The sequence below is a fragment of the Drosophila mauritiana genome, unplaced genomic scaffold, assembly GCF_004382145.1.
Source record: "Drosophila mauritiana strain mau12 unplaced genomic scaffold, ASM438214v1 Y_24, whole genome shotgun sequence".
NCBI lineage: Eukaryota > Metazoa > Arthropoda > Insecta > Diptera > Drosophilidae > Drosophila > Drosophila mauritiana.
This window is the reverse complement of record NW_022881570.1, coordinates 126,782-153,737: the sequence shown is the minus strand read 5'-3', so window position 1 is coordinate 153,737 and position 26,956 is coordinate 126,782. Positions and strand designations below refer to the sequence as shown.

At 43.1% G+C, this 26,956-nt stretch overlaps 3 protein-coding genes and 1 pseudogene across 3 annotated transcripts; 3 read left to right on the top strand and 1 right to left on the bottom strand.

The window, feature by feature from the left end:
• Positions 1–2,566: 2,566 nt before the first annotated feature.
• On the top strand, positions 2,567–13,292 carry LOC117150049 (annotated as a pseudogene).
• Positions 4,723–6,138, bottom strand: LOC117150045 (myosin heavy chain, non-muscle-like). The gene is made up of 2 exons (XM_033316909.1): positions 5,900–6,138; positions 4,723–5,849 (listed from the first exon to the last, which is right to left on the bottom strand). Exon 2 carries the CDS (start codon positions 5,708–5,710, stop codon positions 5,231–5,233), a length of 480 nt encoding a protein of 159 aa, XP_033172800.1. The 5' UTR covers positions 5,711–5,849; positions 5,900–6,138; the 3' UTR covers positions 4,723–5,230.
• Positions 13,293–16,183: 2,891 nt separating the features above from the next.
• Positions 16,184–16,582, top strand: LOC117150048 (stellate protein CG33243-like; the record flags this gene model as incomplete). Its single annotated transcript, XM_033316911.1, has 1 exon — positions 16,184–16,582. A coding segment is annotated over one exon (399 nt), but the record flags the coding sequence as incomplete, so codon positions are not given.
• A 4,112-nt stretch (positions 16,583–20,694) lies between these two features.
• LOC117150054 (SRSF protein kinase 2-like) lies at positions 20,695–22,648 on the top strand. The gene is made up of 2 exons (XM_033316915.1): positions 20,695–20,904; positions 21,007–22,648. Exons 1-2 carry the CDS (start codon positions 20,874–20,876, stop codon positions 22,044–22,046), a joined length of 1,071 nt encoding a protein of 356 aa, XP_033172806.1. The 5' UTR covers positions 20,695–20,873; the 3' UTR covers positions 22,047–22,648.
• Positions 22,649–26,956: the final 4,308 nt, after the last annotated feature.

Here is a 26,956-nt window from a genome sequence, read left to right as displayed (position 1 = left end):
TTTTTGCCCGATAGTCAGCTGGCGGAGAAAAAAGATACTAGCCGATAAGGCCGCCAAAAAGGCTGGCGGGAAAATGCGATTGCTAGCATATCGATCATCCGCCGTGCCTTTGAGCTATCGAAGAAGCCCGCCTACGTGCCTAGCCCAAAGCTGCAAGTCAGTTGAGATTATAGAACCGACAGAGGCGCGCGCACAACAGTAGCAAAAAGTGAAGCCAGCAGCAACAACAACTTATGGACGGCCAGAACGTGAACCAAAGTTGAGGATGGGCATCGGTGTTATCCATCTCATCGGACGATGGTAACTGCTCATCCTCGCCGCCATCAATAATAGTCTCATCGCTGGATACCACGTCATCGCTTAACTATACTCTAAAATTACCAAAACTATTTTTTCCTATTCCATAAGCTATTTCCTAAGTAACGTAATATTTAAATTTAAATTCCACACTCGAACCATGGCGCGCAAAACTGCCGCCAAGTAATTCAAAAATGACTTCCGCAAATTTAAATCATAAATTAATACTTGTAACTAAGGCGCGCATATCTGCCGCCAAGAAATCCGAAAATGTAATATGCCACAAATTGTCACTATATATTTTTAAGCAAAAATCGGAGGACATGGAACAGCGTCATCAGACGTTAAAAATATAGAAAAAAAAAAAAAAAGATTATGCTCGACTTCTAACTTCGAAACTCCCAGCCTTTCCCCCCCAAACGGTGGGCAAAGGGTGGATATTGAAAGGACACGGGAGCCGGTCCAGTGCTACAGATGCCATGGCTTCAGGCATGCCAAAAATGAATGCATGGGGCCGCCAAGATGCATGAAATGCACTGGCGATCATCTGTCATCCTGCTGCACCAAGCTAAATCCACCCCTGTCACTTGCGTCAACTGCTCTGGAGAGCATATCAGTGCGTACAAGGCGGATTCTGACGGCAAGCAACATTGACATAAACAAAATATGGACAATTAAAGACGCAACAAATAACATTTACAGACGACAAGGCCCCCCTCCACGAAATAATACCCTTCGTCAGCTGAACAGCTCAGCAAGCTGAACGCCAGGAGGCCGCCAGAAAGGCGATGCTAAATCCTTTTCGGCCAAACTTGAACAGGATGACCACGTTTCTCCTCCCATGACACGGCCATTCAGAAGCGAGTGAATAAATGGCGCCGGAACACAAATAAGATCCAAAAAAGAATAGGATCGCTTCAAAAGACAAAGCAAATCCACGACCTTTATCCAAGACAAGCAAGCCAGCGCAAAAACATCTGGAAAACTACCAGGACATGCTCCGAAAAGAAAGGAGTGAAAAAATGACCTGGAACACCACGCGAGTCGGCAATGACAGCCCTCCGACCACCAGCAGAGCCGCCAGAGCTAGCTTTAAGCCAAGAATCATTGACGAAAACACACCATCGCCAGGAAATTCCAACCCATATTTACAAAAAAGCTTCTCGACCCCACCACAAACCTAGCTAAGATAGTCGACAAGCTAAAAGAGTGACGGCCAAAATTGCTCTCTGTCCGCTCGCTTACGCTGAGAGCGTAAGAAATCTAAAAAAAAAATTTGCTTGCTTGTGTGAGTAAAAACAATAGACGTACTTGTGCTAAAAGACGATTTTCGGGCCGAAATCAATTCTGATCGAAGAAACGAATTTACATATTTGGAGTTTTGGCAATATGATGAACAAAATTAAAATTAATAATTCACGCCCTGACTATTATAATTTTAAAGTTTTTTAAATTCGTATGTTAAGATCGCCGCTCGAATTAGCTACCCTTTACATATATATATAGTGAAATATCCATAAGTCCCTAAGACTTAAGCACATGCCTACACAGCACACCCAAATACACCCTATACTACTCCGGATGTACCTAATGGATTCCAGATAAGAATAATATGATCCTCACGACTGGGTTGAGTGGAAAATTCCCAACTCCAAATAAGTCACCCACTGGTAGACTAAACATCCGTCCCGTAATTTAAACATTCCTTGCCTAAGCCCTCACCCCATCGTCATGTTCCCACGTTCAAAGCTCGGACTCGCAATCCCGAAAACAAAAGTATTAGATTTCAATAAACAAAACTATAAGAATCTAAGAGCACTTGTATCCAAGAGAAATTCAAAGACAATTAAAGTCAGCAACTCCAAAGCTCTTTCTCTTCACTTGATCAGATCCCTTAAGTCCAAAGTCCATATCAGAAAAGCTCGATACCGAGGCTTGAACGTCAATCAAATCAGACTAATTAGAAGAGTTCAGTTTAAGACCGGTCGGTCGAATCGGTCGGTGTTCTTCAACAAAAATAAAAAATTGTAATCATTCAGTGAAATAAAATTATATTTTTTTCACATATGAGTATTGCAAACATTTAATTATATATTGGTATGCCTATGCTGTAGAATTTTATGTAAAACCTGGTAAAGCTGCCACATAGGTAGCAGTAACAATTAACAAAATTTACAAAAAAAAAAAACTTTATATTTGATAGGAGCTGCTAGAGTTTACAAAATATAAAACAGGCCTTGTAATAAACGTCAAGTTCATATACATTGTCAGTAGAATATTTGGAGCGTCCAAATGCCAATATACTGATTCTAGCATCATACCATACCTTTCAGGCCTTTGTAATATAGAAGTAGCCCCGTGAAAACGCACTCAACTGCATTCGCTGTCGTATTTTATTTGAATTTAAGCGGAGAGCAGCTATCGCGTTCGTCTAGTCGCGCTTGGTCAGTCGTGAGGTGACAGTGTTGCAACTATAATGGATTATGAGCCATCCGAAAAGATCATTGGTAATTTAATTTCCCTAAGTGGTACTGCGCTACTCTTCCCAAACCGTTGAACTTTGTTCCTTTTCGAGAAGAGCAGCAGATTAATGCAATTTTTTTCGGCAGATCGCTACCATGTCATCCGTAAATTGGGCTGGGGCCACTTCTCTACTGTTTGGCTGTGCTGGGACTTGCAGGCAATGAGATATGTGGCAATTAAAATTCTCAAGTCGGCACCGCACTTTGCCGAGACGGACGTGATAAAGATACTCAAAACGGTGCGCGAGACCGATCCATCGAATCCACGCCGTCGCAAAACCGTCCAGATGCTGGACGACTTCAAGATCACCGGCGTTAATGACACCCATATTTGTATTGTGTTCGAGGTGCTTGGTGACAATCTCCTGAAACTCATACAGAAGTCCAACTTACGCGGTATTCCACTGGCCAACGTCACAGCTATTACCCGCCAGGTGCTGGAGGGTCTTGACTATCTTCACACGTGCTGCCAGATCAGCCACACGAATGGACCGCATTCGAATCCAACGCTGCCAACACCTCCTCCGCCGCCGCAAGCAAAGCACAAGGCTATACAGGATCCGGCGTTAGAGGAATGCAAAGTCAACGTAAAGATCGCCGATCTGGGCAACGCTTGTTGGGTTGATCATCACTTGACCGAGGCCATTCAAACGCGTGTGGCACTTGCTCAAATAGAGGACCCGCAGACACCCACCAAGAACAAATCGCATCGCTTTTTCTGGCGCAAGGCACTGCGACGTGTCTTCCAGCGTCGTAAGTGACGGCGTCGCCGGCAGGACTTGCCCCGCTGGCATCGTCCCGCCCGTCGCTGTCGTCGTCGCAACCTGGCTGAGACGCATTTGCGCCTGCTGTGCCTACGGCCAGATCCACTGCGTGCAGCCCGCGTGGCCCTGCTCAGCTGCATCCGCTGGCGAGCCCTGGCAACATACGCAACAACAACTTTTACTTCAGCAACCACTAAAGCATCAGCAACCAGCAGTCGCTAATCTCCGTGATCCAGTTAACTCAATTACCATTCGATTTAGTTTTACACATGCCTGCGCTTAACTTATTTCCTGTGTTTTAGATCGACAATTAGACCATCTTTGTTGCTACATATGAAATTATAATATTGTATTACCGCCTACACGAACACGTCCCCACGAATCCTGTACATAGGCTCGACAGTTCTCGATACCATTATTCATTTTAATTAAAGCGACGCATAAGAGTGCGATGGTAGATCATTTACCCGAGATGCGAATCGGCAAATCTACATTTATAAGCGTACGTAGTTAAATGAAATGGAGTCGATCCATCGAAGGGTGTCTCACACGCGTCATCGTCGATTCGATGGAATAGGGCAGTAGGGCAACGCGCCTGGATTTTTATAAGCATATGTATATGTACATGGATGCAGAAACTTGAGCTGAACATAACAATAATGATAACGTAGTTAATTAGTTTATCATCGGCTTAGTGATCGACATGAACATTTGAATTTGAAATGGCATTAGTAACTCTTAAAAACGTAACCTGAAATAGAAAAGCAAATGCTTTTCTATAACGTAACAACCTCAAGTGAAAGTATCCTGAAATATTTGAAATGGCATTAGTAACTCTTAAAAACGTAACCTGAAATAGAAAAGCGAATGCTTTTCTATAACGTAACAACCACAAGTGAAAGTATCCTTAACCCCTAATCGGAACTAATAAGCGTATAAATATAATTAAAGCATCCGCCACAAAAAAATCGTATTTTTCAACATTAAATAGTAGCGCAAGCGCAAAATAATTGCAGCTTTATCAAATAGATAAATGTTCAAGACACAGGCACACCAAATTTGGCACTTTATCAAGACTAGAGCCACACAAAATTTATGGGTTGGGACACGACAACTTTCGGCTTTAAGATCTTTTAACTACACCACTTTCAACTCGCTTTGTTCTACTTCGACTCTCTCTATGCTTGTCCTATTTTCTTATATCTACTTGCGCTCACGACGCTACCCTTTGCGATGATTTTCGATCATCGCCTATCGATAACTATTGTTACATTCGGCCATCCTGATCACTGTCGTCTGACCCAGACGACCATAGATCTTCCTTTGTAGACGCGTACTTCCATAGCTTCATATTTTCTACACATGTACGACCTTCCATCTGAGCTGCTTTTCGTACATCGTATCGGTCGTTTTTTTTTTACCTTAGTTACTTCATATGGCCCGAGAAAACTGCTAACTAGTTTTTTGCCAGCCACAAACTGATTTCCTTTAATAGCCACCAGGTCTCCTTCTTTATATGTACGCTCGCCCTTGCGTTTGCGATCATAGCCGTCTTTATACTTATGCTGTGCCTGCTGAATATGTGTTTTTACCTCCTTGCGTAATTCAGCTCTCTCGGCGGTCAGCAACTTGGCCAGGTGCTCTCGCTCAGCCTGCAGACGCTTGAACTCCTCTGGGTTGCTGCCACTTGATTGCCTCGGTGCGGAGCGAGGTGTTCTCCACGTTAATCTCCTCAATCATCGATGTCAGTACCTTGTTGCTGCACTGCAGCGGGAACATTTCCTTTTCCGCGCTGCTGATACGTTCAGTGAGTTCGGCGACGCGAAGAGTTAAAGCGTAACGCTGCGTTTCAGCAGCACGTCGCGCCCTCTCTGAGCTGGCCAGATCTTCAGTCAGCTGTAATACTTCTGCCTCCAGGGCCTTGATCTTGCGCTCGGCCTCCTTGCTCAACGCCTGTAGTTCCTCCTTGGCGGCCTTTGCTTCCTCGGCGTCTCGCAGCGCGTCCTTGACTTGCGCTTGCAGCTTTTTCACCACGACGACTCGACTGGCAAAGTTCGATGAAGATTTGCGCACAATGCCATCCTGCAACCAGGCGTCAACTTGTTTTGTAATCGACTCGGATTCCATAGCTGAGTGACGGTTTTGTTGATGACGAAATGGTTTTGTACGCTCCTCTAGCGAGGAGGATCTTCATCGACACCGGGCATTCAGCGTTGTTTTCTGCTGGCTTGTACTCAGCTATCATTGACTCGATCATCGTCTTGTACTGTGGAGAATCATCTATGTTACTACCAGTCTCAACAATATTGTACATACTTAGCTCTTTTGATTCAGCGCATTCCGGCCGCGCTGACGCATTTGTAAAGGGACATTTTGAAGATATATGACCGCTGCCTGCACATTTAAAACATTTTGTTTCTGCCTTGCAGTCTTTTCTCATGTGTTCATTAGAGCCGCAGTTGTAGCATTGGTTATATTTTTTCTGCCACCACTGTATTGCTTTTGCGGTTTTTCGATAACACACTTGCTCTCGTACAACTCATATTTTTCCAACAGTTGATTTGCTGCCGTACAATGCAAATTTGAACTCGCTTTTAATATCCAGCCCGTCAACAATATAAGCGATAATAGACGTAAGGCTAACTAGACCGGGCGGACGCCACTTGCCCGGACTCTCCGTCATCGACTGGGCTAGTTATTACACGGGCCCCCAGCCTGGCAGACTTTCGGCACGGGTCGAATGACACCTTAGTCCGGCCCGGAGGTGTGGAAATTTTTGAGAGTTACCAGCTCCAGCCCAACTACTACAAGCACTCTTAGCAGAGACATGACCTAACTAATTTGATTGATAATGATTTTTGAATGATATAATAAAAACCATTTTCTGTAAAAAAATAATCGGTATTTTGATCAGAATTTTTTGAAATGATAAAAATTCAGAATGTTATGTATAGTTGATGAAAGATCTAATATTTTGTCATTACTAGACTAAGAAAAATTTGAAAAAATATTAATAAATAAATTGTATTTTATTTAATATAACTGAGTTATAAGTTTATTAATGAATTTAATGTTAAACATTTTCCCTTGGATACTATTTATAAAATAATATAAAAACGCTGTGCTTGCCGCTTTGACAAGTTTGAGATTTTTGTAAAGGCCATTCAGTACTCGGCCGATTAAGAGTTACGGCCCAACTGACACATAGATGTCATTATGGCATAGTCATTTCGCACTGTACTTTTTATTATTTTTCATACGAGTGAACTCGTCGAGCCCGTGAGTAACTAGATTTTTCCTATGGAAAAAATAGCAAATCACAGTAAAATCTTGTAGGCAGAACAACAGCAGCTGGATCAGTTGGTTCCTCGGGATCAAGGGCCACGAGTACCTCTGCCGCGTGCCCATCGACTACATTCAGGAGACGTTCAACCAGATGGGCCTGGAGTACTTCACCGAGACACTGCAAGTGATACTGAATCCGGGGTTCGACAGTTCCTTGGACTGGGTCTTCGGCGATGAGGAGAAGTGGTACGGCATGATCCACGCCCGATACATCATGTCTGAACGAGGGTTGGATAATATGCACCAAAAGTATGAGAGAGGGGACTTCGAAGTGTGTCCAAAGCTCTCCTGTAGGCAGAAAGCCCTGCCTGTGGGCCCCAGCGACGTGTGGGTCAAGTCCAACGTGAAGTTCTTCTGCCCTCACTGTAACGATACACATCCTCACCAAAGACACTAGAATAATAAGATGCGTAACGCCATACGATTTTTTGGCACCCGATTTTTTGGACGTGGCTCTAGAGGTGGCTCCAGGCTCTCTCGAGTTTTTGTTCGAGAGAGAAAGAGCGGAGAGCGCTACAGCAAACAGCTATTTTCTTCGCATACAGTGACAGCAGACGACTGTATGTGTGCACACGTATGCTCATGCATTGTAAATTTTACAAAATATGCCCTTCACCTTAGAAGTTCGTTGACTTTAAATCTATATTATTTTTTTATCAATTGGCACCATTTGAAAAATTCTTGTTTTGCATTGTCTTAACGTTATTATAATTTAAATAAATCTTAGAAATTGTAATAGCCGAATCTATGGCACTATGCAGCCACTTTTTTGGTGAAGCCCAAATTTGCTCTCTTTCCGCTCGCTTACGCTGGGAGCGTAAGAAATCTAAAAATTGAATTTGCTTGCTTGTGTGAGTAAAAACAAAAGGCGAGAACGCGTATGCTAGAAGACGATTTTCGGGCCGAAATCAATTCTGATCGAAGAAACGAATTTACATATTTGGAGTATTTCGTAGCAATATGATGAAATAAAATAATAATTAATTATTATCGAATTAGCTACACTCTACATATTTATATTTATGTTGATAATTAATTATGTTTAATATATATTTACTACTTTTATTTGTGCACTTGATGCTCAACAATGAACTTTTTTATACACATTTGTTTTTTATTATTTTTAAAAATATTTCAAAATCTTTAATGTGTATTTTACAAATATTAAAAAAAGATCAGAAGGTACCTTTAGTTTTCCGAAGTATTAAAAATTTAAGTAATAAAAATATATAAAATAAAAAAAAAATTGAAAAAAGGTTTGTTGCAAAAGTCATATCTGGAGGCACGAAGTGCGGACACAAGCACTCAACAATCATTGCCTTATAAATTTTTCACACGCCGCACGCTGATTACTCTAATGACCATTATTCTACTATAAAGTAATTTTTAAAATTTATTTTGATTCGGCTATTACTATTTCTAATCTATATGTAATAATAACAACTTGAGACCCCAGCCGCCCCTGGACGTCCCCCGGTAAGTAATTCTCCGAATTTAGTCCTTGTTCTTTTCTACACAAAGCGCTTGCATTTGCAGTCTATTTGGCTTCCGGTTTTTACGAGACGGCCTTGATGAAGCTCGAATCGCCCGAGTCCTTGCCCAAGAATATCGGATCCTCGGTCAAGTCCCAATGAATGATCTGAATGTTTAACTCCACACGAGGGAGAGCAGAAATGTTTGTCCTATATATCAGTCAGCTTGTACTCACGCCAACAGACATACCTAAGCATTTTCTATTGACGACGCGGACTGCGGCGCACGTTTTTCCTTCCCTTCACAAAAAGGTTATGCGTGCACCAAAGTTGACATGCCAGGCTGGCCAATGCTTGCTGCATACCGGCATCTCCGCAGCAACGACGTTACCAGCACCACTGAAAGCAGAAACAGGATTAATATAGGCAATGCGCAGGAACAGTAAGCACAATTATTACAATAAGAAATAACACGCGAGTTTTCTGCTTCGTTTCCGCTTGGGAGAGGAGAGACCAGTTTCCCTAAATGCCATTGACACTGACAAACGCGAGTAACTGGCGGGAAAAATACTAGAATCCCAAAAATACTAACTTGAACAATTCTAGTATTTTTGCCCGATAGTCAGCTGGCGGAGAAAAAAGATACTAGCTGATAAGCCCGCCAAAAAGGCTGGCGGGAAAATGCGATTGCTAGCATATCGATCATCCGCCGTGCCTTTGAGCTATCGATGAAGCCCGCCTACGTGCCTAGCCCAAAGCTGCAAGTCAGTTGAGATTATAAAACCGACAGAGGCGCGCGCGCAACAGTAGCAAAAAGTGAAGCCAGAAGCAACAACAACTATACTCTAAAATTACCAAAACTATTTTTTCCTATTCCATAAGCTATTTCCTAAGTAACGTAATATTTAAATTTAAATTCCACACTCGAACCATGGCGCGCAAAACTGCCGCCAAGTAATAGAAAAATGACTTCCGCAAATTTAAATCATAAATTAATACTTGTAACTAAGGCGCGCATATCTGCCGCCAAGAAATCCGAAAATGTAATATGCCACAAATTGTCACTATATATTTTTAAGCAGAAATCGGAGGACATGGAACAGCGTCATTAGACGTTAAAAATATATAAAAAAAAAAAAAAAAAACAAAAGATTATGCTCGACATCTACTTCGAATTCGAAACTCCCAACTGGCGATCATCTGTCATCCTGCTGCACCAAGCTAAATCCACCCCAACCACTTGCGTCAACTTCTCTGGAGAGCATATTAGTGCGTACAAGGCGGTTTCTGGCGGCAAGCAACATTGACATAAACAAAATACGGACAATTAAAGACGCAACAAATAACATTTATAGACGACAAGGCCCCCCTCCACGCAATAATACCCTTCGTCAGCCGTAAGGCTCAGCAATCCTGAGCAGGTCAATCGGTGGAGCTCGCCAGGAGGCCGCCAGAAAGGCGATGCTAAATCCTTTTCGGCAAAACTTGAACAGGATGACCACGTTTCTCCTCCCATGACACGGCCATTCAGAAGCGAGTGAATAAATGGCGCCGGAACACAAATAAGATCCAATAAAAATAGGATCGCTTCAAAAGACAAAGCAAATCCACGACCTTTATCCAAGACAAGCAAGCCAGCGCAAAAACATCTGGAAAACTACCAGGACATGCTCCGAAAAGAAAGGAGTGAAAAAAATGACCTGGAACACCACGCGAGTCGGCAATGACAGCCCTCCGACCACCAGCAGAGCCGCCAGAGCTAGCTTTAAGCCAAGAATCATTGACGAAAACACACCATCGCCAGGAAATTCCAACCCATATTTACAAAAAAGCTTCTCGACCCCACCACAAACCTAGCTAAGATAGTCGACAAGCTAAAAGAGTGACGGCCAAAATTGCTCTCTGTCCGCTCGCTTACGCTGAGAGCGTAAGAAATCTAAAAAAAAAATTTGCTTTCTTGTGTGAGTAAAAACAATAGACGTACTTGTGCTGAAAGACGATTTTCGGGCCGAAATCAATTCTGATCGAAGAAACGAATTTACATATTTGGAGTTTTGGCAATATGATGAACAAAATTAAAATTAATAATTCACGCCCTGACTATTATAATTTTAAAGTTTTTTAAATTCGTATGTTAAGATCGCCGCTCGAATTAGCTACCCTTTACATATATATATAGTGAAATATCCATAAGTCCCTAAGACTTAAGCACATGCCTACACAGCACACCCAAATACACCCTATACTACTCCGGATGTACCTAATGGATTCCAGATAAGAATAATATGATCCTCACGACTGGGTTGAGTGGAAAATTCCCAACTCCAAATAAGTCACCCACTGGTAGACTAAACATCCGTCCCGTAATTTAAACATTCCTTGCCTAAGCCCTCACCCCATCGTCATGTTCCCACGTTCAAAGCTCGGACTCGCAATCCCGAAAACAAAAGTATTAGATTTCAATAAACAAAACTATAAGAATCTAAGAGCACTTGTATCCAAGAGAAATTCAAAGACAATTAAAGTCAGCAACTCCAAAGCTCTTTCTCTTCACTTGATCAGATCCCTTAAGTCCAAAGTCCATATCAGAAAAGCTCGATACCGAGGATTGAACGTCAATCAAATCAGACTAATTAGAGGAGTTCAGTTTGAGACCTAATTGTAATCGGTCGGTGTTCTTCAACAAAAATAAAAAATTGTAATCATTCAGTGAAATAAAATTATATTTTTGTCACATATGAGTATTGGTATGCCTATGCTGTAGAATTTTATGTAAAACCTGGTAAAGCTGCCACATAGGTAGCAGTAACAATTAACAAAATTTACAAAAAAAAAAAAAACTTTATATTTGATAGGAGCTGCTAGAGTTTACAAAATATAAAACAGGCCTTGTAATAAACGTCAAGTTCATATTGTGTCATTGTCAGTAGAATATATGGAGCGTCCAAATGCCAATATACTGATTCTAGCATCATACCATACCTTTCAGGCCTTTGTAATATAGAAGTAGCCCCGTGAAAACGCACTCAACTGCATTCGCTGTCGTATTTTAATTGAATTTAAACGGAGAGCAGCTCTCGCGTTCGTCTAGTCGCGCTTGGTCAGTCGTGAGGTGACAGTGTTGCAACTATAATGGATTATGAGCCATCCGAAAAGATCATAGGTAATTTAATTTCCCTAAGTGGTACTGCGCTACTCTTCCCAAACCGTTGAACTTTGTTCCTTTTCGAGAAGAGCAGCAGATTAATGCAATTTTTTTCGGCAGATCGCTACCATGTCATCCGTAAATTGGGCAGGGGCCACTTCTCTACTGTTTGGCTGTGCTGGGACTTGCAGGCAATGAGATATGTGGCAATTAAAATTCTCAAGTCGGCACCGCACTTTGCCGAGACGGACGAGATAAAGATACTCAAAACGGTGCGCGAGACCGATCCATCGAATCCACGCCGTCGCAAAACCGTCCAGATGCTGGACGACTTCAAGATCACCGGCGTTAATGACACCCATATTTGTATTGTGTTCGAGGTGCTTGGTGACAATCTCCTGAAACTCATACAGAAGTCCAACTTACGCGGTATTCCACTGGCCAACGTCACAGCTATTACCCGCCAGGTGCTGGAGGGTCTTGACTATCTTCACACGTGCTGCCAGATCAGCCACACGGACATAAAGCCCGAGAATGTCCTCCTGTGCGTGGACGAGCCTCATGTGCGCTCACGCTCCGTGGAGAATACATCTTCGGCTACGAATGGACCGCATTCGAATCCAACGCTGCCAACCATTCAAACGCGCCAATATCGATCACTAGAAGTTATTATCGGTGCGGGCTATAACACCTCGGCGGATATCTGGAGCACTGCATGCATAGTATTCGAACTGGCCACCGGTGACTATCTTTTTGAGCCACACTCCGGCGAATCGTACACCCGCAACGAGGACCATTTGGCCCACATCATCGAGCTGCTGGGTCCAATACCGCGGAACATTTTGTTAAACGGCACCTATGCGGCGAAGTCGTTTACCCGTTCCCGTTGCAAGAGCAACAGCACTAAAAGGTGGATCACCGGCAGTAACAGCAGACGGAGAAGTTGGCAGAATCTTCGGCATCGGTGGCTACTTTGGCTTTCATCTCATCAATTGCTTCCACATCGGCTGCAGCAATTGCGGCACTGAAGGCCCGACCTTATTTGGTTGCACCCTTTGTAACCACAGCCTCAGCACCACCCACTCCACAACCCCACGCATCCATTTCGACAAACACGGCCCGCACATCGCCAGCTATACCTACACGTAGTCGCATCGCTCCCGAAAACGATTTGCACTTGGTTGAGGACTTGGGTGTGGCACTTGCTCAAATAGAGGACCCGCAGACACCCACCAAGAACAAATCGCATCGCTTTTTCTGGCGCAAGGCACTGCGACGTGTCTTTCAGCGTCGTAAGTGACGGCGTCGCCGGCAGTCGCTGGCATCGTCCCGCCCGTCGCTGTCGTCGTCGCAACCTGCTGTGCCTACGGCCAGATCCACTGCGTGCAGCCCGCGTGGCCCTGCTCAGCTGCATCCGCTGGCGAGCCCTGGCAACATAGGCAACAACAACTTTTACTTCAGCAACCACTAAAGCATCAGCAGCCAGCCAGCCAACCAGCAGTCGCTAATCTCCGTGATCCAGTTAACTCAATTACCATTCGATTTAGTTTTACACATGCCAGCGCTTAACTTATTTCCTGTGTTAGACCATCTTTGTTGCTACATATGAAATTATATTGTATTACCGCCTACACGAACACGTCCCCACGAATCCTGTACATAGGCTCGACAGTTCTCGATACCATTATTCATTTTAATTAAAGCGACGCATAAGAGTGCGATGGTAGAGCATGAGCAATTGCCGCATACAAACCATATATGTGTTAGTGTACATTTATCCGAGATGCGAATCGGCAAATCTACATTTATAAGCGTACGTAGTTAAATGAAATGGAGTCGATCTATCGATGGGTGTCTCACACGCGTCATCGTTGATTCGATGGAATAGGGCAGTAGGGCAACGCGTCTGGATTTTTAAAAGCATATGTATATGTACATGGATGCAGAAACTTGAGCTGAACATAACAATAATGATAACGTAGTTAATTAGTTTATCATCGGCTTAGGGATCGACATGAACAATTTGAAATGGCATTAGTAACTCTTAAAAACGTAAACTGAAATAGAAAAGCGAATGCTTTTCTATAACGTAACAACCTCAAGTGACAGTATCCTGAAATATTTGAAATGGCATTAGTAACTCTTAAAAACGTAACCTGAAATAGAAAAGCGAATGCTTTTCTATAACGTAACAACCACAAGTGAATGTATCCTTAACCCCTAATCGGAACTAATAAGCGTATAAATATAATTAAAGCATCCGCCACAAAAAAATCGTATTTTTCAACATTAAATAGTAGCGCAAGCTCAAAATAATTGCAGCTTTATCAAATAAATAAATGTTCAAGACACAGGCACACCAAATTTGGCACTTTATCAAGACTAGAGCCACACAAAATTTATGCGTTGGGACACGACAACTTTCGGCTTTAAGATCTTTTAACTACACCACTTTCAACTCGCTTTGTTCTACTTCGACTCTCTCTATGCTTGTCCTATTTTCTTATATCTACTTGCACTCACGACTCTACCCTTTGCGATGATTTTCGATCATCGCCTATCGATAACTATTGTTACATTCGGCCATCCTGATCACTGTCGTCTGACCCAGACGACCATAGATCTTCCTTTGTAGACGCGTACTTCCATAGCTTCATATTTTCTACACATGTACGACCTTCCATCTGAGCTGCTTTCCGTACATCGTATCGGTCGTTTTTTTTTTACCTTAGTTACTTCATATGGCCCGAGAAAACTGCTAACTAGTTTTTTGCCAGTCACAAACTGATTTCCTTTAATAGCCACCAGGTCTCCTTCTTTATATGTACGCTCGCTTGCGTTTGCGATCATAGCCGTCTTTATACTTATGCTGTGCCTGCTGAATATGTGTTTTTACCTCCTTGCGTAATTCAGCTCTCACGGCGGTCAGCAACTTGACCAGGTGCTCTCGCTCAGCCTGCAGACGCTTGAACTCCTCTGGGTTGCTGCCACTTGATTGCCTCGGTGCGGAGCGAGGTGTTCTCCACGTTAATCTCCTCAATCATCGATGTCAGTACCTTGTTGCTGCACTGCAGCGGGAACATTTCCTTTTCCGCGCTGCTGATACGTTCAGTGAGTTCGGCGACGCGAAGAGTTAAAGCGTAACGCTGCGTTTCAGCAGCACGTCGCGCCCTCTCTGAGCTGGCCAGATCTTCAGTCAGCTGTAATACTTCTGCCTCCAGGGCCTTGACCTTGCGCTCGGCCTCCTTGCTCAACGCCTGTAGTTCCTCCTTGGCGGCCTTTGCTTCCTCGGCGTCTCGCAGCGCGTCCTTGACTTGCGCTTGCAGCTTTTTCACCACGACGACTCGACTGGCAAAGTTCGATGAAGATTTGCGCACAATGCCATCCTGCAACCAGGCGTCAACTTGTTTTGTAATCGACTCGGATTCCATAGCTGAGTGACGGTTTTGTTGATGACGAAATGGTTTTGTACGCTCCTCTAGCGAGGAGGATCTTCATCGACACCGGGCATTCAGCGTTGTTTTCTGCTGGCTTGTACTCAGCTATCATTGACTCGATCATCGGCTTGTACTGTGGAGAATCATCTATGTTACTACCAGTCTCAACAATATTGTACATACTTACCATAGCTCTTTTGATTCAGCGCATTCCGGCCGCGCTGACGCATTTGTAAAGGGACATTTTGAAGATATATGACCGCTGCCTGCACATTTAAAACATTTTGTTTCTGCCTTGCAGTCTTTTCTCATGTGTTCATTAGAGCCGCAGTTGTAGCATTGGTTATATTTTTTTCTGCCACCACTGTATTGCTTTTGCGGTTTTTCGATAACACACTTGCTCTCGTACAGCTCATATTTTTCCAACAGTTGATTTGCTGCCGTACAATGCAAATTTGAACTCGCTTTTAATATCCAGCCCGTCAACAATATAAGCGATAATAGACGTAAGGCTAACTAGACCGGGCGGACGCCACTTGCCCGGACTCTCCGTCATCGACTGGGCTAGTTATTACACGGGCCCCCAGCCTGGCAGACTTTCGGCACGGGTCGAATGACACCTTAGTCCGGCCCGGAGGTGTGGAAATTTTTGAGAGTTACCAGCTCCAGCCCAACTACTACAAGCACTCTTAGCAGAGACATGACCTAACTAATTTGATTGATAATGATTTTTGAATGATATAATAAAAACCATTTTCTGTAAAAAAATAATCGGTATTTTGATCAGAATTTTTTGAAATGATAAAAATTCAGAATGTTATGTATAGTTGATGAAAGATCTAATATTTTGTCATTACTAGACTAAGAAAAATTTGAAAAAATATTAATAAATAAATTGTATTTTATTTAATATAACTGAGTTATAAGTTTATTAATGAATTTAATGTTAAACATTTTCCCTTGGATACTATTTATAAAATAATATAAAAACGCTGTGCTTGCCGCTTTGACAAGTTTGAGATTTTTGTAAAGGCCATTCAGTACTCGGCCGATTAAGAGTTACGGCCCAACTGACACATAGATGTCATTATGGCATAGTCATTTCGCACTGTACTTTTTATTATTTTTCATACGAGTGAACTCGTCGAGCCCGTGAGTAACTAGATTTTTCCTATGGAAAAAATAGCAAATCACAGTAAAATCTTGTAGGCAGAACAACAGCAGCTGGATCAGTTGGTTCCTCGGGATCAAGGGCCACGAGCCCATCGACTACATTCAGGAGACGTTCAACCAGATGGGCCTGGAGTACTTCACCGAGACACTGCAAGTGATACTGAATCCGGGGTTCGACAGTTCCTTGGACTGGGTCTTCGGCGATGAGGAGAAGTGGTACGGCATGATCCACGCCCGATACATCATGTCTGAACGAGGGTTGGATAATATGCACCAAAAGTATGAGAGAGGGGACTTCGAAGTGTGTCCAAAGCTCTCCTGTATTCAGAAAGCCCTGCCTGTGGGCCCCAGCGACGTGTGGGTCAAGTCCAACGTGAAGTTCTTCTGCCCTCACTGTAACGATACACATCCTCACCAAAGACACTAGAATAATAAGATGCGTAACGCCATACGATTTTTTGGCACCCGATTTTTTGGACGTGGCTCTAGAGGTGGCTCCAGGCTCTCTCGAGTTTTTGTTCGAGAGAGAAAGAGCGGAGAGCGCTACAGCAAACAGCTCTTTTCTTCGCATACAGTGACAGCAGACGACTGTATGTGTGCACACGTATGCTCATGCATTGTAAATTTTACAAAATATGCCCTTCACCTTAGAAGTTCGTTGACTTTAAATCTATATTATTTTTTATCAATTGGCACCATTTGAAAAATTCTTGTTTTGCATTGTCTTAACGTTATTATAATTTAAATAAATCTTAGAAATTGTAATAGCCGAATCTATGGCACTATGCAGCCACTTTTTTGGTGAAGCCCAAATTTGCTCTCTTTCCGCTCGCTTACGCTGGGAGCGTAAGAAATCTAAAAATTGAATTTGCTTGCTTGTGTGAGTAAAAACAAAAGGCGAGAACGCGTATGCTAGAAGACGATTTTCGGGCCGAAATCAATTCTGATCGAAGAAACGAATTTACATATTTGGAGTATTTCGTAGCAATATGATGAAATAAAATAATAATTAATTATTATCGAATTAGCTACCCTCTACATATTTATATTTATGTTGATAATTAATTATGTTTAATATATATTTACTACTTTTATTTGTGCACTTGATGCTCAACAATGAACTTTTTTATACACATTTGTTTTTTATTATTTTTAAAAATATTTCAAAATCTTTAATGTGTATTTTACAAATATTAAAAAAAGATCAGAAGGTACCTTTAGTTTTCCGAAGTATTAAAAATTTAAGTAATAAAAATATATAAAATAAAAAAAAAAATTGAAAAAAGGTTTGTTGCAAAAGTCATATCTGGAGGCACGAAGTGCGGACACAAGCACTCAACAATCATTGCCTTATTAATTTTTCACACGCCGCACGCTGATTACTCTAATGACTATTATTCTACTATAAAGTCATTTTTAAAATTTATTTTGATTCGGCTATTACTATTTCTAATCTATATGTAAGTAATTCTCCGAATTTAGTCCTTGTTCTTTTCTACACAAAGCGCTTGCATTTGCAGTCTATTTGGCTTCCGGTTTTTACGAGACGGCCTTGATGAAGCTCGAATCGCCCGAGTCCTTGCCCAAGAATATCGGATCCTCGGTCAACAAGTCCCAATGAATGATCTGAATGTTTAACTCCACACGAGGGAGAGCAGAAATGTTTGTCCTATATATCAGTCAGCTTGTACTCACGCCAACAGACAAACCTAAGCATTTTCTATTGACGACGCGGACTGCGGCGCACGTTTTTCCTTCCCTTCACAAAAAGGTTATGCGTGCACCAAAGTTGACATGCCAGGCTGGCCAATGCTTGCTGCATACCGGCATCTCCGCAGCAACGACGTTACAAGCACCACTGAATGCAGAAACAGGATTGATATAGGCAATGCGCAGGAACAGTAAGCACAATTATTACAATAAGAAATAACACGCGAGTTTTCTGCTTCGTTTCCGCTTGGGAGAGGAGAGACCAGTTTCCCTAAATGCCATTGACACTGACAAACGCGAGTAACTGGCGGGAAAAATACTAGAATCCCAAAAATACTAACTTGAACAATTCTAGTATTTTTGCCCGATAGTCAGCTGGCGGAGAAAAAAGATACTAGCTGATAAGCCCGCCAAAAAGGCTGGCGGGAAAATGCGATTGCTAGCATATCGATCATCCGCCGTGCCTTTGAGCTATCGAAGAAGCCCGCCTACGTGCCTAGCCCAAAGCTGCAAGTCAGTTGAGATTATAAAACCGACAGAGGCGCGCGCGCAACAGTAGCAAAAAGTGAAGCCAGAAGCAACAACAACTTATGGACGGCCAGAACGTGAACCAAAGTGGAGGATGGGCATCGGTGTTATCCATCTCATCGGACGATGGTAACAGCTCATCCTCGCCGCCATCAATAATAGTCTCATCGCTGGATACCACGTCATCGCTTAACTATACTCTAAAATTACCAAAACTATTTTTTCCTATTCCATAAGCTATTTCCTAAGTAACGTAATATTTAAATTTAAATTCCACACTCGAACCATGGCGCGCAAAACTGCCGCCAAGTAATAGAAAAATGACTTCCGCAAATTTAAATCATAAATTAATACTTGTAACTAAGGCGCGCATATCTGCCGCCAAGAAATCCGAAAATGTAATATGCCACAAATTGTCACTATATATTTTTAAGCAGAAATCGGAGGACATGGATCAGCGTCATTAGACGTTAAAAATATATAAAAAAAAAAAAAAAACAAAAGATTATGCTCGACATCTACTTCGACTTCGAAACTCCCAACTGGCGATCATCTGTCATCCTGCTGCACCAAGCTAAATCCACCCCAACCACTTGCGTCAACTTCTCTGGAGAGCATATTAGTGCGTACAAGGCGGTTTCTGGCGGCAAGCAACATTGACATAAACAAAATACGGACAATTAAAGACGCAACAAATAACATTTATAGACGACAAGGCCCCCCTCCACGCAATAATACCCTTCGTCAGCCGTAAGGCTCAGCAATCCTGAGCAGGTCAATCGGTGGAGCTCGCCAGGAGGCCGCCAGAAAGGCGATGCTAAATCCTTTTCGGCAAAACTTGAACAGGATGACCACGTTTCTCCTCCCATGACATATATGGCGCCATATGGAATAAATGGCGCCGGAACACAAATAAGATCCAAAAAAATAGGATCGCTTCAAAAGACAAAGCAAATCCACCACCTTTATCCAAGACAAGCAAGCCAGCGCAAAAACATCTGGAAAACTACCAGGACATGCTCCGAAAAGAAAGGAGTGAAAAAAATGACCTGGAACACCACGCGAGTCGGCAATGACAGCCCTCCGACCACCAGCAGAGCCGCCAGAGCTAGCTTTAAGCCAAGAATCATTGACGAAAACACACCATCGCCAGGAAATTCCAACCCATATTTACAAAAAAGCTTCTCGACCCCACCACAAACCTAGCTAAGATAGTCGACAAGCTAAAAGAGTGACGGCCAAAATTGCTCTCTGTCCGCTCGCTTACGCTGAGAACGTAAGAAATCTAAAAAAAAAATTTGCTTTCTTGTGTGAGTAAAAACAATAGACGTACTTGTGCTGAAAGACGATTTTCGGGCCGAAATCAATTCTGATCGAAGAAACGAATTTACATATTTGGAGTTTTGGCAATATGATGAACAAAATTAAAATTAATAATTCACGCCCTGACTATTATAATTTTAAAGTTTTTTAAATTCGTATGTTAAGATCGCCGCTCGAATTAGCTACCCTTTACATATATATATAGTGAAATATCCATAAGTCCCTAAGACTTAAGCACATGCCTACACAGCACACCCAAATACACCCTCCACTATTGCGGATGTACCTAATGGATTCCAGATAAGAATAATATGATCCTCACGACTGGGTTGAGTGGAAAATTCCCAACTCCAAATAAGTCACCCACAGGTAGACTAAACATCCGTCCCGTAATTTAAACATTCCTTGCCTAAGCCCTCACCCCATCGTCATGTTCCCACGTTCAAAGCTCGGACTCGCAATCCCGAAAACAAAAGTATTAGATTTCAATAAACTAAACTATAAGAATCTAAGAGCACTTGTATCCAAGAGAAATCCAAAGACAATTAAAGTCAGCAACTCCAAAGCTCTTTCTCTTCACTTGATCAGATCCCTTAAGTCCAAAGTCCATATCAGAAAAGCTCGATACCGAGGATTGAACGTCAATCAAATCAGACTAATTAGAGGAGTTCAGTTTGAGACCTAATTGTAATCGGTCGGTGTTCTTCAACAAAAATAAAAAATTGTAATCATTCAGTGAAATAAAATTATATTTTTGTCACATATGAGTATTGGTATGCCTATGCTGTAGAATTTTATGTAAAACCTGGTAAAGCTGCCACATAGGTAGCAGTAACAATTAACAAAATTTACAAAAAAAAAAAAACTTTATATTTGATAGGAGCTGCTAGAGTTTACAAAATATAAAACAGGCCTTGTAATAAACGTCAAGTTCATATTGTGTCATTGTCAGTAGAATATATGGAGCGTCCAAATGCCAATATACTGATTCTAGCATCATACCATACCTTTCAGGCCTTTGTAATATAGAAGTAGCCCCGTGAAAACGCACTCAACTGCATTCGCTGTCGTATTTTAATTGAATTTAAGCGGAGAGCAGCTCTCGCGTTCGTCTAGTCGCGCTTGGTCAGTCGTGAGGTGACAGTGTTGCAACTATAATGGATTATGAGCCATCCGAAAAGATCATAGGTAATTTAATTTCCCTAAGTGGTACTGCGCTACTCTTCCCAAACCGTTGAACTTTGTTCCTTTTCGAGAAGAGCAGCAGATTAATGCAATTTTTTTCGGCAGATCGCTACCATGTCATCCGTAAATTGGGCTGGGGCCACTTCTCTACTGTTTGGCTGTGCTGGGACTTGCAGGCAATGAGATATGTGGCAATTAAAATTCTCAAGTCGGCACCGCACTTTGCCGAGACGGACGAGATAAAGATACTCAAAACGGTGCGCGAGACCGATCCATCGAATCCACGCCGTCGCAAAACCGTCCAGATGCTGGACGACTTCAAGATCACCGGCGTTAATGACACCCATATTTGTATTGTGTTCGAGGTGCTTGGTGACAATCTCCTGAAACTCATACAGAAGTCCAACTTACGCGGTATTCCACTGGCCAACGTCACAGCTATTACCCGCCAGGTGCTGGAGGGTCTTGACTATCTTCACACGTGCTGCCAGATCAGCCACACGGACATAAAGCCCGAGAATGTCCTCCTGTGCGTGGACGAGCCTCATGTGCGCTCACGCTCCGTGGAGAATACATCTTCGGCTACGAATGGACCGCATTCGAATCCAACGCTGCCAACCATTCAAACGCGCCAATATCGATCACTAGAAGTTATTATCGGTGCGGGCTATAACACCTCGGCGGATATCTGGAGCACTGCATGCATAGTATTCGAACTGGCCACCGGTGACTATCTTTTTGAGCCACACTCCGGCGAATCGTACACCCGCAACGAGGACCATTTGGCCCACATCATCGAGCTGCTGGGTCCAATACCGCGGAACATTTTGTTAAACGGCACCTATGCGGCGAAGTCGTTTACCCGTTCCCGTTGCAAGAGCAACAGCACTAAAAGGTGGATAACCGGCAGTAACAGCAGACGGAGAAGTTGGCAGGGGCTATATAGAATCTTCGGCATCGGTGGCTACTTTGGCTTTCATCTCATCAATTGCTTCCACATCGGCTGCAGCAATTGCGGCACTGAAGGCCCGACCTTATTTGGTTGCACCCTTTGTAACCACAGCCTCAGCACCACCCACTCCACAACCCCACGCATCCATTTCGACAAACACGGCCCGCACATCGCCAGCTATACCTACACGTAGTCGCATCGCTCCCGAAAACGATTTGCACTTGGTTGAGGACTTGGGTGTGGCACTTGCTCAAATAGAGGACCCGCAGACACCCACCAAGAACAAATCGCATCGCTTTTTCTGGCGCAAGGCACTGCGACGTGTCTTTCAGCGTCGTAAGTGACGGCGTCGCCGGCAGTCGCTGGCATCGTCCCGCCCGTCGCTGTCGTCGTCGCAACCTGCTGTGCCTACGGCCAGATCCACTGCGTGCAGCCCGCGTGGCCCTGCTCAGCTGCATCCGCTGGCGAGCCCTGGCAACATAGGCAACAACAACTTTTACTTCAGCAACCACTAAAGCATCAGCAGCCAGCCAGCCAACCAGCAGTCGCTAATCTCCGTGATCCAGTTAACTCAATTACCATTCGATTTAGTTTTACACATGCCAGCGCTTAACTTATTTCCTGTGTTAGACCATCTTTGTTGCTACATATGAAATTATAATATTGTATTACCGCCTACACGAACACGTCCCCACGAATCCTGTACATAGGCTCGACAGTTCTCGATACCATTATTCATTTTAATTAAAGCGACGCATAAGAGTGCGATGGTAGAGCATGAGCAATTGCCGCATACAAACCATATATGTGTTAGTGTACATTTATCCGAGATGCGAATCGGCAAATCTACATTTATAAGCGTACGTAGTTAAATGAAATGGAGTCGATCTATCGATGGGTGTCTCACACGCGTCATCGTCGATTCGATGGAATAGGGCAGTAGGGCAACGCGTCTGGATTTTTAAAAGCATATGTATATGTACATGGATGCAGAAACTTTCAACTCGCTTTGTTCTACTTCGACTCTCTCTATGCTTGTCCTATTTTCTTATATCTACTTGCACTCACGACTCTACCCTTTGCGATGATTTTCGATCATCGCCTATCGATAACTATAGTTACATTCGGCCATCCTGATCACTGTCGTCTGACCCAGACGACCATAGATCTTCCTTTGTAGACCCGTACTTCCATAGCTTCATATTTTCTACACATGTACGACCTTCCATCTGAGCTGCTTTCCGTACATCGTATCGGTCGTTTTTTTTTTACCTTAGTTACTTCATATGGCCCGAGAAAACTGCTAACTAGTTTTTTGCCAGTCACAAACTGATTTCCTTTAATAGCCACCAGGTCTCCTTCTTTATATGTACGCTCGCTTGCGTTTGCGATCATAGCCGTCTTTATACTTATGCTGTGCCTGCTGAATATGTGTTTTTACCTCCTTGCGTAATTCAGCTCTCTCGGCGGTCAGCAACTTGACCAGGTGCTCTCGCTCAGCCTGCAGACGCTTGAACTCCTCTGGGTTGCTGCCACTTGATTGCCTCGGTGCGGAGCGAGGTGTTCTCCACGTTAATCTCCTCAATCATCGATGTCAGTACCTTGTTGCTGCACTGCAGCGGGAACATTTCCTTTTCCGCGCTGCTGATACGTTCAGTGAGTTCGGCGACGCGAAGAGTTAAAGCGTAACGCTGCGTTTCAGCAGCACGTCGCGCCCTCTCTGAGCTGGCCAGATCTTCAGTCAGCTGTAATACTTCTGCCTCCAGGGCCTTGACCTTGCGCTCGGCCTCCTTGCTCAACGCCTGTAGTTCCTCCTTGGCGGCCTTTGCTTCCTCGGCGTCTCGCAGCGCGTCCTTGACTTGCGCTTGCAGCTTTTTCACCACGACGACTCGACTGGCAAAGTTCGATGAAGATTTGCGCACAATGCCATCCTGCAACCAGGCGTCAACTTGTTTTGTAATCGACTCGGATTCCATAGCTGAGTGACGGTTTTGTTGATGACGAAATGGTTTTGTACGATCCTCTGCTGGCTTGTACTCAGCTATCATTGACTCGATCATCGGCTTGTACTGTGGAGAAGCATCTATGTTACTACCAGTCTCAACAATATTGTACATACTTAGCTCTTTTGATTCAGCGCATTCCGGCCGCGCTGACGCATTTGTAAAGGGACATTTTGAAGATATATGACCGCTGCCTGCACATTTAAACATTTTGTTTCTGCCTTGCAGTCTTTTCTCATGTGTTCATTAGAGTTGTAGCATTGGTTATATTTTTTCTGCCACCACTGTATTGCTTTTGCGGTTTTTCGATAACACACTTGCTCTCGTACAACTCATATTTTTCCAACAGTTGATTTGCTGCCGTACAATTCAAATTTGAACTCGCTTTTAATATCCAGCCCGTCAACTATATAAGCGATAATAGACTCAACATCGACTTGTCCAAGCGCTGCAATTTTTTTCATTGTTAGCATGTATTCGTGCATGCTTTCGTCGCTCTTCTTCTTCCTGTGCGTCAACTTTGTACATGTACATCGGCACATCGACGCGCGAGTTACCGAATCGCCTATACAGAGTATACACAATTCGGTACCACCCGCCAAGCCACCTAGGAGCAGTTCATCGCTCCACTAACTCCAACACTGTTGCAATGCTGACGCAGCAGTGGACAGGATGTCGATTGCGACAGTTCTGGTAAACAAAACTAGAACTGCCGCAGCAGCATTTCGGACAATGAAAACACAGCACATTCTTGTAAACATTTTAGCTTAAGTTTTTATTCGACTAATAAATTAGAGCTCAGTTCATTTTGAAACACAAACCAGAGCAGTAGCTTGTTTTCTTAATTAAACTACTTGGATTAAACAACTTGAATTAAACCACTTGGATTCAAATACATACAAGGACACACACACACTCACACACCAGCTGCAGGAGGCACTGTTAACTGGCGCATTCGAATTACGAACAAGATACAACCCAGGGGACACCTGCAACCAAGATGAGAATCATAATAAGTCTAATACTGTGAGTAGCTGTGTAGTGATGTGAAAGATGGTGTACAAAAAAAAAAAAAATCAAAATCAACGTATAAATAAATAAATATGATAATAAACTAAATAAATTAATCGAAATTTCAAAAAAAAAAAAGAGAAAAGAAGTTAAATAACAATAATTATTTAAATATTCAACGATGATATAAGCCACAGGAAAAAAAAAAATTGCCAATAAACTTAGCGTCAGGCCATACGCCCGCATATCGCTGGCAGCTCGCTGCAGCCGAGCAACAAGTTCGATGCGGCCCCTTTTTCGGCTTTCACAACGTGTTCGGTGTGACGTGCAAACAGTGTCGGGGCAAACGGCTGATACATAGCTAACAACATGGCTATGTGACAAACCGCTGGTTGTATCAATACGCTGGACGCGAATGGTTCGATGTTGAACAGGTCACTGAAGCAAGTCAAGCAGACGCTCGACACGCTGGACGCAAGACGAACTCGTTCGAATAGGTCACTGAGGCGTATGATACAACTATCACGGCGGTCCGACAGTTGTACCAACATAGTGCAACAAGCAAAAAAGAATATAAATAAACAAATAAAAAAAAAAAATTATAAAATAGAAAAAAAATAAAATAAAAAAATAAAAAAAATATATATATATGTCGTGGCGAAAATAATGAGTATGCGTGTAGTCGCTGTTTACTTCTTCTCCATGTTCCCTTTGCTATTATGCGTGTTCCTATTTATTGTCAATGTGTGAGGATGAATAGATGAATTATCTATGAACGGGATTTTGCAAAAACGAGAGCGATAGAGCTGTTGCTGAACGTGGCCACTTGCGCTGCTTGGTTAGAAAGGGAAAACGATATAATGAAAAGGGAATGCCAAAAATTGAGAAGAGACAAAGCAGGCTGCACGAAACTGGAGTGAGGGCATTAATCGTGGAGAAGACAAAGCAGACGCAAGTGGACTCGTTGACTGCGCACACCTGCATAAAATTATATAGTGAAAAGAGATATGAGCGACGCTGATATGGACGGACGGACGGACGGCGAGGCCCCTGATATTCATAACCCGACATCAGAAGTGGGATCTGTGCCACACCCTGCATTTTCTGACGATTAGTGGCGTGCAGTAGTCGAAATGCAAAATCGGAATTTGGCTGAACTTGTAAAAATCATGCAAGTGACGCCGGCACAGGCAGCATAGTGGTGTTCAACAACCGATATAATTCTAACTGAGCACCCCCTTAAAGGAAGTAAATTGATCATGGCACTAAGCCGCCCGACTGCCGCCGAATGTTACGCGGTGTATGCGAGTCGGCTGGTGACGACGCTGATTACGAAGTGGCGGAATATGGAAATAGAAGAAATTGCCGTTACAACTGTTCTTGCGCATATGGCAAACATTGACAGTCGTTTGCAGCGAGTCCTCTTCACATCCAATGTGCGTACCAGAAGTAAGCTAAAGGCGGAGTTAAAAGCGTTTACGTTCGACAAGAAGCGACATGCTCGAGATGACAACCTTGGACCTGACCAGAAGAACCGTAAGGCATCGCCAGTTGTATGCCACTTCTGTTCAAAGCCGGGACATCGAATTGCTGAATGCCGAAGTAAAATGCGACAAGATAGAGAGGCGAAACCGCAGCGTGAAAAATCAAATGTTACGTGCTATCGGTGCGGCCAACCGGGACATTTCTCCAACCAGTGCCCGAAAAACGGAAGTGCAGCCAAACAAGATGTGATTCAACAGAAGACTGTTAACCAATGTTGTGTGACTGAGCCAAAGGGAAGCTTGCATCAACGAGGTGAGATCTATCCAATTTGTTTCGATTCCGGTGCAGAGTGCTCCCTTATTAAAGACGACATTAGCAGTAAGTTATCTGGTAAACGTATAAACAATACTGTAATGATAAAAGGCATTGGTGGTGGCAGTGTGTGCAGTACATTGCAAATCTTGAGTGAAGTCACTATAAACGAAAATATTATGGAAATATTATTTCATGTAGTCCCGAACGAGCAAATGAGGAATGATATTCTGATAGGGCGAGAAATACTTAAACAAGGCTTTTATGTAATTTTGGCATCCGATAATTTTAA

Coding starts and splice junctions, on each gene's coding strand:
- LOC117150045 (XM_033316909.1), bottom strand. CDS start 5,710: ATGGAATCCGAGTCGATTACAAAACAAGTTGACGCCTGGTTGCAGGAT.
- LOC117150054 (XM_033316915.1), top strand. CDS start 20,874: ATGGATTATGAGCCATCCGAAAAGATCATAG. Junction 20,905..21,006: donor GCCATCCGAAAAGATCATAG/GTAATTTAATTT, acceptor TTTTTTCGGCAG/ATCGCTACCATGTCATCCGT.